The following is a 12,869-nucleotide window of genomic DNA, read 5'->3' on the forward strand; positions in this document are numbered from 1 at the left end:
ATTACTTGCTTTTGATACTTCATTTGAACTAATTATTTTTGCCTCATTGCTATTACCTATGTATTTTAAGTAATTTTTAAAGCTATTGTTTGCTTAGGTCTATTTTTATTACCACAAAAAAAACAAAACAATTATAATTATCAATTATCAATTACTCGATTAATCGTCAGAACAACTGACCAATTACCAAAAATAATCATTAGTGTAAGTATATAACCTTCATTGTATCTGCAGCCTGCTTATTTCTCCAAGGTTTTCACAGAAGAGTCCTGGGTTAATTGAGGAGCATTAAAAAAATGTTTCAGCAAACGATAAAGTGCACATTTTCCGGTCTGATGCTTGTACCAAAGGTGTATCTCAGCGATCGACTCTGCTTCATTTTTCCCATTCAAGACGGAACACAAACAAACGACCTGTCTGTGACAACAGGCCCGCTTTAGCGTGACATGTTTCAATTCATTAACTTCAGTACAGACACCTCATTCATTTCTACCCAGCGCTCTTCTGTCCTCTCCAGCAAAAATGAGTTTAGCATGCGCTCGTGGCTCTCGGGGTGGGCCGCGCTCATTACTTCAATTGTCTGAGCCACTTGTAGGAAAAAGACAAAAAGAACTAGGAAGAGCAGAACAGAAATAGAGAGACAGTAAGTGAGTGAATGAGAAAGAGATCAAGGCAAAAAAGAATGAGAATGAAACTGAGCAAAAGAGAATAAATCACTGACTCTTATCTTTGCACAGTGAGAGCTGAGTGAAACCTCCTACCAGAGAAAAGACCAATCCTAACTTTTAATGGCATTTCTTTTGCTTCTGTCTTGCCATTTCGCTCAGTGCTCTCCCAAGATTGACAACCACCAAGAAAGAGTGGACCAACCTGCGACTGCAGGAATCGTTTTGCAATTAGTTGCTCTGCTGTGAAGCTTTTCTACCTGGGAAAGATCTGGCTTGCAGCCCAGCATCCACGGATGGGCTTATCGACTCATTGATTGGGCTATTTTACACCCGGTGACGTCTGAGCTATTCATGCACTAAGAATCTCCGCCAGCTGGCATAAACACACACAATCATATTTATGAGACTGAGTGCATCTTAAAAAAAGATGAAACTTTCAGACACAGATAACTGAGTGACAAAAGTGGACAAAGTTTGCAATGCAACAAACTAGCACTAACAACTAAGTGGATTATTACACTGCTTATTTTTCTTTTGATGAAAATTTTTCATATGTCATATTTTTCTGAACAAAATGGCATATCATTTTTAGTTTAGTTTTTGATTTTTAGTTCTGGTTCTCATGAGACCACCTAAAAATCTGGGTTAGTGCTCACACTGCACATAGTGTGGCCTATTATAAAAAATAAAATAGTTAATAACAGTAATAACAGTAGTATTGCACTTTATTTATTTATTTTTTTTAATAAAATAAACAAAACAGTGAATAAAGTGTTAATACTATTGCATTCTAATATTTAAATAAACAATATATGTAACAAATCTATATTTAAAATACAATGCTAATATTTACACTTTCATTTTTTATTCTTTCTTTTCTTTTTACTTTTATATTTTTATATGAATTGTCAACATTTTCAAACCTAAAATCAGCAAGCAAAGAAAACGTCAAAAAAAAAAAAAAAAAAGAGTTTAATATCAACGTTGTTGTTAAAATTACTATTATTATTTTGATTTTTGCTATTGTGGACTTTTTAATAATAATTTAGAAACCATGACAATAAAAACAGCAGCAGCAACAACAACAGTGTATTATTATTATTATTATTATTATTATTATTATTAAAACAAAACCCATCCAATTCCATGTTAAAACACAGTGCATATAATATAATTTAATTAATTTATATTATATAATTAGAAAATTGTTAATAATAATAACAATAATAACAATAAAAATAATAATTTGTATTTGTATTTTTTTATTTTTCATTCGTATTATTGTTATTGTGGATTTTTTAGTAATAATTTAGAAATGTTGATAATAAAAATAATAATAATAATTATTAACAATGTTGTTATTGTTAATATTACTATTATTATTTTTTATTATTGTTATTGTGGACTTTTTAGTAATAATTTAGAAATGTTGATAAAAATAATAATAATTGTTATTATTAACTGTTGTTGTTGTTAATATTACTAATATTATTTTTTATTATTGTTATTGTGGACTTTTTAATAAAAATTTAGAAATGAAAACAGCAGCAACATATTATTATAAATATAATATAATATAATATAATATAATATAATAAAGAATTATTACTATGGACTTTTTATTATTAATTGCTAACAACATTGTTAACAACAACAACAGCGATAATAATAATAATAATAATAATAATAATATGAATTTAATATAATAATAATATAATATAATATAATATAATATAATATAATATAATATAATATAATATAATATAACTTTTAAATGTTAAATGTTATTAAAATATCTATCCATCTTTAACTGTGAAGTATGAACATTAACCTAAACATTAACCAATATTAAGAGCTGGTTTAGACAGCCAAGAAGACCAGTTATCAAATAAAACATATGCTGGAGCAGTTGGGCAGTGAATTTAAATGCAAGAATCTGCCTGAAGTCTGTAAAATGTTAGCAATACCAAACTATATTTTCTATATATCTGCAATACGAAAAGTTCTGCTTTGCTTTATATCAGTAAGTCACGAGAATAGGATAAGTGGTGTGATTTAACACATCCTAACAGAGCCTGTGAATCTTAAGCGTTCAGGCGCAGGCGGGGTGGGTGCTTTCACTACACAGGGATGAGGTGGCAGGAGAATAGGGTCTTACCTCTGGGGGTTTGGCTCATTGTGCTTGTCTCTCTCATGCTTGATCATCCTGTAGCGGCCGATTCTCACGTCGGGCCGAGACACTTTCATCCCATTTAGTGTGATTCTGATAGAAAGGGGGAGAACAATAGAGAAAACGCATGGTTAGGGTGTATGAGCTTTCATATTGGCTGACTGATTGGCTTCAACACACGTCGTCTAATGACTGTCATAATTATGGTTTGGAGGAGAGAGGAAAACACTTAGCTCAAATTACAAACACTTTCTGTTTGTTTCATTTGCGTGTCCACATTCCCATACTTGTAGAATGTATCGAATCCCTACATTTAGCACTACATCTGCAAAACACAATAGTGAAAACAATCTATCCAACCCCATGTTAAATAACAAGAGTGCACAATATAATATAATATAATATAATATAATACAATATAATATAATATAATATAATATAATATAATATAATATAATATAATATAATATAATATAATATAATACAATATAATATAATATAACTATTATTATTATTATTATTATTATTATTATTATATAAACTGAGAATTGTTTGAGAATTGTTAATAACAACATCATCATCAACAACAACAATTATTATTATTATTACTATTATTATTACTACTACCATTGTTGTTGTTGCTGTTAAGATTACTGTTATTTTTTTTTATTATTGTTACAGTGGACTTTTTAATAATAGTTTATAAATGTTGACAGCAACAACAACAACATAATTGTAATAATAATTATTATTACTATTATATATATATTTATTTATTTGTTTATTTATTGTATCATATGTATGTATAGAATAATTTTGAAATGTTGACAATAACAATTTATTATTATTATTATTATGGTTATTGTGGACTTTTTAATAATAATTTTGAAATGCTGACAATAACAATATATTATTATTATTATTATTATTATTATTATTATTAGAGTGAAAAAAATCTATTCAACCCCATATTAAATAACAACAGTTCATAATATAATATAATATAAACACTTCTTCTTCTTATGGACTTTTTGATATTAATTGATATTTTTTAATACTAATACTAATCAATAACAACAACAACAACAACAATAATAATAATAATACTACAAATAATTGTTGGTATTATTGCTATTAACATTGTAGTTGTTGATATTAGTATTATTTGTATTATTGTTATTGTGGACTTTTTAATAATAATTTTAAAATGTTGGTAATAACAACAACAATGTAATAATAATAATAATAATAATAATAATAAAATATACAGTCTAACAACAGTGCATATAATATAATATAAACAACAATTTATTATTATTATTATTATTATTATTATATTATGGACTTTTTACAATTAACTGAGAATTTTTAATAATAATAATAATAATAATAGTTGTTGTTGTTGTTGTTAACATGTTGTTAATATTACTGTTTATTTATTGTTATTGTGGACTTTTTAATGGTAATTTAGAAATGTTGATGATGATGATAATAATAATAATAACAATGTATTATTATTGTTGTTGTTGTTGTTGTTAAAATGTCTTCTAAGACATCTCTGTGTTGTTTGCCTACAGTTTTGTACATACTACTTTTGCCATTTATTTATTTGTATTATTATTAATAATATTAGTATTGTATTTTTTACTATTATAGTAACTTTATGTACAAATATTCAGACACAACTTTTGTGCGCACTCATTTAGTTCCTGTTTGCAACTGAAGTAGGCAGTAGTTTGACTTTACTATCAGTGACTTGAGGCTTTCACTAATTAACAAACAATGAACTTCAAGCAGCTACAGCTAATCAAAGACTCGTTAACCCACACGAATACCAGAAAATGTCAAATGAGCAGGAAACAAGGCAGAACGAAAAAACGAAACCAGTCAGTAGCCGAGAACTGTGTCAGGAACGTTTGCTTAAGAGAGCAGTCAGACCAGGCAGCTTCACACACACCCAGCCTGGAGTACAATCCCATTTGTTTGAGTAACTACAGCTTAGAGCGACTCAGGATTGCTTGAACAATCCAACCATTCTAATCTCCCTGTTTGGCTCCAGGTCTTGGCATTAGTGCAAATCTTATGTTTGTCATGTGAGCATCGTGTCGCTCGAGCTCTGAGCCTCACGCCGCATTTCCGAGGGACGATGCCTTTCTTAAAGTATTTGATTAGATGGAAATCCTTCCGAGGAGAATAAGGGCATGCCTATTTGTGTGGGCTCTTATGATTTATTTAATTTTTTATATACATCATCCTAATAATACAAGAGCAAGGCCTTTGTCATAAATAATGCAGCTTGGGAGGATTGAAGGTAATCTCCGGGAATTCTTGACCCAGAAAGCAAAAGGAGATTTCTGAGGGACTGAGATTATAATGAGAGAAAAAACAATGTAAACAATGAAGGAGAACGCACAAGAGGGTGGATTTATAAATGTCACTGAAGACGAAAATAGATGCGTGACAGTGACCACATTTACACACATTTATTTTGCCATTTTTAACCAGTTCATTCTAAATATTAAAACTGTAAACAAGATGGTGCATTAAGGACAATAGAAAGTAGCTTACCTCACAAAAATGGACTATGTAGAGTGAAGGTACTTTGATATACACTATATTATATGATCATTTTTTCCCTTAACTTGTAAATAAATGATTACAGGAGTATATTAAAAGGGTCATGGCATAAGAAATACATTTTTCCTTGATCTTTTGGCATGTAAGAGGTTTTCGTACCAATAAAACATCCTGCAAGTTTTATAGCTTAAGCACTTTGCATAAACACTGCTTTCAGAGCAAGGCATCAACGAATAGTTTTCTTCTTACCATAGGCGCCGCCCACTGGTCTTAAAGGAAAAGTTCACTTTCAGAACAAAAATTTACAGATAATTTACTCACCCCCTTGTGATCCAAGATATTTATCTCCTTCTTTCGTCAGTCGTAAACAAATTATGTTTTTTGAGGAAACCGACCCAGTGTTTACAAAGTGAACATGCAAAGATCAAACGCCCTTTACAAACAAAAGAGATGCAGGATGATTCTGAAGTTGGAGAAGAGAATGAGATGGGAGTTTTTCGACATACCCTAACTGTCATTAACCGGAATACACAGAGTTGACGCAGAGCTAGACAAAATTGCCATTTGTGGTTAAAAAGTATATAAATTGTCCTTTTTTTGTTTTTTGTTTTTTTAGGGAAATAACCAATCGTTTCACTAGATAAGACCCTTCTTCTTCAGCTGGGATCATTTAGAGCCTTTTGAAGCTGTGTTGAAACTGCATTTTGGAAGTTCAAACTTGGGGGCACCACTGAAATCCATGTTATGAAGAGAAACCCTGAAATGTCTTCCCCTAAAAAAAAAAAAAAAAAAGAATTTATGATTGGATAACAAGGAGGGTGAGTAAATTATCTGTAAATTTTTGTTCTTGAAATGAACTTCTCCTTTAAAGGACCCGCCCCTTAAAATCAAGTCGTTTTAGACAGAGGGTCAGAATGAAGGGTAAAAATTATATTTTTTCCACATGTTTATGTTTTGTGTGTGTGTGTGTGAAAACATTATTAACATTATAAGTAAACCTAAAGAAACATATTAAAATAATAATAATAATAATAATGAAAATTCTACACCAGATGTTTTCACTGAACTAAATGATTATCATACTCATATATTTCATGGTATTATAACATGGTAAATGTCCAAATAAACATTATATTTCAACCATTCAATTTTTAATTACAGTATCTTTGAAGGTACCCCCAAAGTCATGCCATTGGTTGGCCAACTGCTGCTCTTACAATTTTTTAATCATTGCTTTTGTCTTGCTGTCCATTAAAAAATCCACGCATCCATAAAACAAGATAATATGGCAGTTTGTTTTTCATGCTTTAAGCATAATTCTAGAAACTTATTGAGGTTCATACAAAAATAATTAAAGAGTAATTCAAATTTGATTTAATATATATTCTAAACAACTGAAAGAATTATAAGAATGTTCTGAAAATAGTTTTTACTATCTTACACAATATATTTAGATATTTTACTTTACAACAAGTCCAGTAAAAGCTATTTTAGTGGATATTTTACAGTACAAAAATACAGATTATGAAAACTCTATTTTGCCGTGTAAGAACCTTGCCTAATTGTGAAATTCCTCATTTCTGGGTGTGAGGTTGATTTTAATCAAGCTATTTTTAGCTCTTCTGCTCTGATTTGAGTTTTGGCTGGAATCAGTTTAGTTCCAGGTATCTGACGAAGGCATAAAAAGACAACAACAACAAAAGCGCCGATAGCTGTGTCCATGTTGGTAATTACTGTGTGTTTGGCTCGTGTTCATGAACACCTGCAGTAATTTGGCTAAACAGCCATGAGCCTCAAGTAAGACGAGGGTTAAATGCCTTGGAGCCGGATTTGTGTTCATTATTATGCACATTATACACAGATATTACCGCATTTATTCGCTGAGCATTTTCAGATTTTACCAGGCGATTCGTTCGCAGCGGTGTTCCTTGAACTCTCTGGCCTTTCACGCTCGCCTCAGACAGCTGTGATTACTCTGGGGCTGCCACGTTTAGAGACCCGTCTGATTGGGGGGAAAAAAGCAAAATGCTGTGCCGTTAAAGACCTTGAAAATCTATGCCAAATATGTGAAAGTCTTGTGACTTCCTTGCTACCGCATAGAAAAATGAGTTTGTTTTTTTGGGTTAGGAACAAACAAAAGATGCTACTGAATTAACCTCAGCCTTGGAGGCAAAAAATGCATTCAAACACCTGCAGGAAGAGAACAGAAGAGAAAACAGGTGGGGAAACACTCATTACTCATACAAAACAAAAGAAAAACAGCATCACTATTGTACCATAATAGTGGTACATGTTGAAATAACTCATAGTGTCTGTATTAGCCAGTTTTGTAATTAAGGGAATGCTGGTCTGAATGCTGATGTAATAATTAATAATGTTGACTGATCTGTTTTGGCCCGTCATCTTTGATTGGATTAACTGAGAGTTATTTTTTTTTTTAATATGTCCTTTCTTTCGTCTTCCCTGCAGTTCATTTAATTGCATTAGACTCTCGGAGTGGAGGAGAACTGGAATCATTACTGTTACTTCGTGGCTTGCTGGCAGAGCAGAAATGGGAGAGGATCAAAAAAAAAAAAAAAAAAAAAGACAGGTCAGGCATAGAGGGAGAGAGAGAGACAGATAGAGACAGAAGGTGAGGAAGGCAAGAGAAAAAGAGAGAGAGAGAGAGAGAGAGAGAGAGAGAAAGGGAGGGACAGAGGAGTGGTCATACAATATAGCAGACAGACTGACCTTGTCTGGCTCTCTTCTTCCATTACAACCGTCCCCAAACACACTCTCCTTCCCGCTCTTGATTTTTTTCCCCATAAATTGTTTAAAGCAGAAAACTACTGTACTTCTCACTGCAGAATACATACTGTATAATCCCTAATATTTACAAAAATACACAAAACAATATTTAATAAGCTTTATTTAATTAGTCTGACTGTCATTTTAAATGCCATGTTTAGAAATGTAACAAACACTACAATAATAAATCATTTTTAAATGCACCTTTTAGAATAAAAAAATAAATAAATAATTCTAAAAGGTGCATTTTTTACCTGCCAATCAAGTAAAAACACTATTGGCTACTGGACAGGACTAAATTTTAAGATATGCATTAAAATGTGCAATTTTGTTACATGTAACTAACATTTTTAACATTAATTAAATAAACTAGTTACATTTTATTTTACAGTGTCCTTATTATAGTGTAATTATATACTTAAGCATTGAGTAATATTAATTAACAACATGTATTTACTACAGGTTTAGGTTTAAGATTGTAATTATGCGTAATTTACTGTTATTACAACAATAGGTGCATGTAACATGTAACAAGTACACTGTAAAATAAAGTGCTATGAATAAAATTATATATATTTAATATCTAAAAATAAATATATAAAAATATATTTAAAAATGATAATAAATACTACCAGTCAAAAGTTTTTGAACAGTAAGATTTTAATGTTTTTAAAGTCTTAAAATATATTGAAATAGAAAACAGTTATTTTAAGTAGTAAAAATATTTCAAAATTTTACTGTGTTTTGCTGTACTTTGGATCAAATAAATACAGGCTTGGTGAGCAGAAGGGACTTCTTTAAAAAAAAAAAACAATAAAAATCCTACTGTTCAGAAACTTTTGACTGGTAGTGTATATATAAAAATGAATATATATATCCATAATCATATGACCAAGTTACAATAGCTGGATTTCTATCCAAAGTTGTGAATTTAACTTATGTGCAAAACTGGAATATTGCATTAAACATTTGCAAATAGTCAAAGAGATCAAAATCAAATAGATCAACACTGATAAACTGTCAATTAACTTCACTAAGAATAGCAGGAGAAACCACTAAATATAGAAATTTTCATATATAATAATTTAATTTTTGGTGTGCACGGATGATTTTAGTCGGCAAACGCGTTTCCAACTTCCATTATTCTCAAAAGTCAAAAACCACCTCAAGCGAACGTAAAAAAGTTTTCTTTTGAAATTTGGTGTTTCCATCACTCCTTTCTTATGCGATAATTTAAAATCTGCTATTGTCAGTTATGTTCATAACATCAGGTAGTCAATACTAATTGGAAAATAACATGACTTTGCATTTTGACCTAATGAGCCAAGAAAAAAACAAGACAGCCACTGTTCAGCATTTTACCAACATTCTGTCTACTATGAAACTCCACCAAAACCTTTTAAATGTGCAATCTTGATGCTGAAATCATGTATCTCCACATGCCCATGGACTCAAACTTGGATTGTTGAACGCTGTCGAAAACAGACTCCTCGTTTTAGTCTAGTCTTCCCAACAGTAGTTCATAACTATTCGATTTCAACCTAAAATCCACAGTAGAGCACACCTGTCTACTGCCTTCCTCTGGCTCATTCTTACTGAATTATAAAGAGAAATGTCCCTCCAGGGCTTCCATCCTTTCCAACTACACAGATGTTGAAAATCAAAGAAAGAATGACGGGCTATTTCTCTGTCCACATGGCCAGAGGGGAGAGCAAAACTCTCCGAAAGCTTTTTTAACTTGGCTTTTTGTTTCAAGGCAGTCTGATGGAACATTTGCTGTGCATGAGGCCAGGACACAGTCATCTGAGTCCACTATCCTCCCTCACACACATCCCTCTGGGCTATTTCTATCCACAATGACTTCACTCTACCAATGCATGCAGCGATGACCTTCGGTCCAGCTTGCGGAGTACGATAGTGGCTGCTCTTTCCATTAGGAATGTTTTATAGATAATGTCTCTTATGGTGACTTATTATTTAAAACAGGATCATTATTATGAAGCTGCCATAAAATGAACTACTTCTTGACAACAAAGGATTGTCTTCACCAGGAGGTTGATATGGTAGCATAGCTGCGGTCCAGATAATGATCATAAAGAGATAAATACTGAAAAACAGAGCAAACGACAGGCTGAATCTGTACTTTTTTCTTTGATGTTAATTTAGATCAGTAAACTAACAGCTATAAAAGTGCATGTCAGAAATGCATGTCTGTACTGAAAGTGAAAGCTGAAATGAACATCAAGTTACTTGCTAAAAAATAACAGTAAATAAATAAAGCATTTTAAACAAAAATTACAAAATTGTATTACAATAGTGAACTATATATATATATACATATATATATATATATATATATACACATACTATTGAAGTTTGCTTTCAATAATATATATTTTTTTTATTAAATTAATACTTTTATTTGGCAGGGACACATTAAAGTCATAAAAAAAGTAACAGCAAAAACTTCTACATTGCAACAGAAAATTCAATATTAAATGAATGCTGGTCTTTTGATCTATTAATCATAGGATCCTACAAAAAATCATCATTGATAATAATAAGAAATATTTCTTAAGCAGCAAATCAACACATTACAATGATTTCTGAAAATTTTGTAACACTGAGGACCAGAGTACACTGTAAAAAACCAATTTGTTGAGTCAACTTAAAATAATTTGTAACCTGGCTGCCTTAAAATTTTAAGTTTAGTCAACTCAAAAAAAGTTTATTCAACTTGAAATGTTAAATTATACTAAAGGACAACTTAGATTTTTGCGTTGAATCAACTTAAAATTTTTAGGCAGCTGTGTTACCCATCTGTTAAGTTTAGCAAACACAAATATCTAAGTTGTTACTTAGTACAACTTAACATTTCAAGTTGACTAAACTTATTTTAGTTGACTGAACTTAAAATTTTAAGGCAGCAGGTTAACAAATTATTTTAAGCTGACTCAACAAATTGTGTTTTTTATTTTTTACAGTGTAATGGTTGCTGAAGACTCATCTTTACCATCAGAGGAACAAATTACATTTAAAATCATATTAAAATAGACAATAGTTATTTTAAATTGTAATAATATTTCACAAATTCAATTGTTTTGATTACTGTTTTTTGTATGTTAAACACAAGGCTTCTTTCAAAAATATTAAAATCTCACCCAAACTTTTGAATGGTAGCATAAAATGTTGATGCATGTTAAAATTAATAGATATTTAATAGATTATAATAGGTATTTTCATTAACTGTTAAAAAAAATAATAATAAAGTAAAATCAGTAAAAAGAAAAATGGTTAAAATAGTAAAAACACCAATTAAATTAATACATATAATATTATCTATATAGCATGAACGAGCAAGGAGCAACACATTTATTACAGTATTTATTTATCTTTGTTAATGTTAGTTAATGCACACAAGTTATATATATATATATATATATATATATATATATATAAAGATAGATAAATAAATACTGTAATAAATGTGTTGCTCCTTGTTCATTCATGCTACATTAAATAACATTAACTAATGGAACTTTATTTTAAACTGTACAACCATTGTAAGACCATTACAAAAACTCAACAGTTTCAGTGTGGCTGAAAAACTACATCTCTGACTTTGACATACATTTTTTTAGAAACTGCAGGACAGGTTGCAGGAACTTCTCACCAATGGTGGCTGATCACAGCTACTTCGTATCGGTGTGGCATCTTTGAACAGGTCAGTTCTTCCTTACGGCTAGAAGAGACACTACAGGAACAAGTGCACAACTGCAGGATCAACTACAGCAAGAAACAAAATTCTGCAAACTAATGCCAACTTCTTTCACAAGCTTAAACTAAAAACCCAGTCCACAGAGAACATCCGCACAGACTGACAGGCTTTAAGAAGCCAGGCTGCGGAGTTTTGAGCTTGCAGAGAAGGATGTCCATTGGCTCGCGCTGTCAGACCAGTGACCTTCAAAGATATGGGAAGAGAGGAAGTTGTTTTGACAGGCACTGGGAGTCCCTGGAGCCCCAGCAAACTGGTTCCAGAGAAGTGACAGTATGTTCGAGTAAGCTTCCACCCAGAGGACCTAAATGGGCGAGCGTCAGAGACTGTGCGTGTCTGTCCACCAGTCAGATGGGGAATTTGAAGCAGAACGCGCAGCTGGGTCCACATGCCATTCACTCTTACATCTTGACTTTGAACGAATTCTCAAAGCTGACTGCACTTTAGGCCACCACATTGCCACCCTGCCTGTTAAGAAAGAGCTTATTCATCCTTCAGTAATATTTCAAAGCTGTAGATCGAGTCAGTGGCCTCAAAAAGTATTTGGTAGAACAAATTTGGAAGAAGTTACTGAACCCCAGCAGTTTTGTAGGAAGTGTAAAGTGTATGAAGTCAGAGGACCCCTGCATAGTTCATCACATTCAGTTTAACAACTAGAAAGTGTCCAGATATAACTTGACTTCTTCTTAAACAATCTACTTTTTTAAAAATCTGTTTTGCTGTGTTTTCTAATTTTTTTTCAATTAAATGCCACTTCACTGCATAAAAAGCAAAGAGGCAGCGCCTTATTATTTCATGATATTCTGGTATTGGCAATAACCATGATATTTAAATAATGAAATATTGTTATCATGTTAACCCTTAAAGACTTAGAACATTTTCAGGACACTTG

At 31.5% G+C, this 12,869-nt stretch overlaps 1 protein-coding gene across 4 annotated transcripts in view; it reads right to left on the bottom strand.

Moving 5' to 3' along the window:
• Positions 1-12,869, bottom strand: part of b4galt2 (UDP-Gal:betaGlcNAc beta 1,4- galactosyltransferase, polypeptide 2) — a 136,671-nt gene that overhangs the window by 9,394 nt on the left and 114,408 nt on the right. The window contains exons 6-7 of one of the 4 annotated variants that reach the window (XR_007829316.1): positions 7,317-7,417; positions 4,224-6,187 (exon numbers count right to left, since the gene is read on the bottom strand). Coding sequence is in view for 3 of the 4 variants with exons in the window: in XM_051130929.1 (XP_050986886.1) it covers positions 2,827-2,931 (105 nt within the window). In the remaining variant the exon portion in view is untranslated. The other 3 variants (XM_051130929.1, XM_051130936.1, XM_051130949.1) reach the window with 3 other exon arrangements.

Source organism: Labeo rohita, chromosome 2 (genome assembly GCF_022985175.1).
Source record: "Labeo rohita strain BAU-BD-2019 chromosome 2, IGBB_LRoh.1.0, whole genome shotgun sequence".
In the NCBI taxonomy this organism is placed as follows: domain Eukaryota; kingdom Metazoa; phylum Chordata; class Actinopteri; order Cypriniformes; family Cyprinidae; genus Labeo; species Labeo rohita.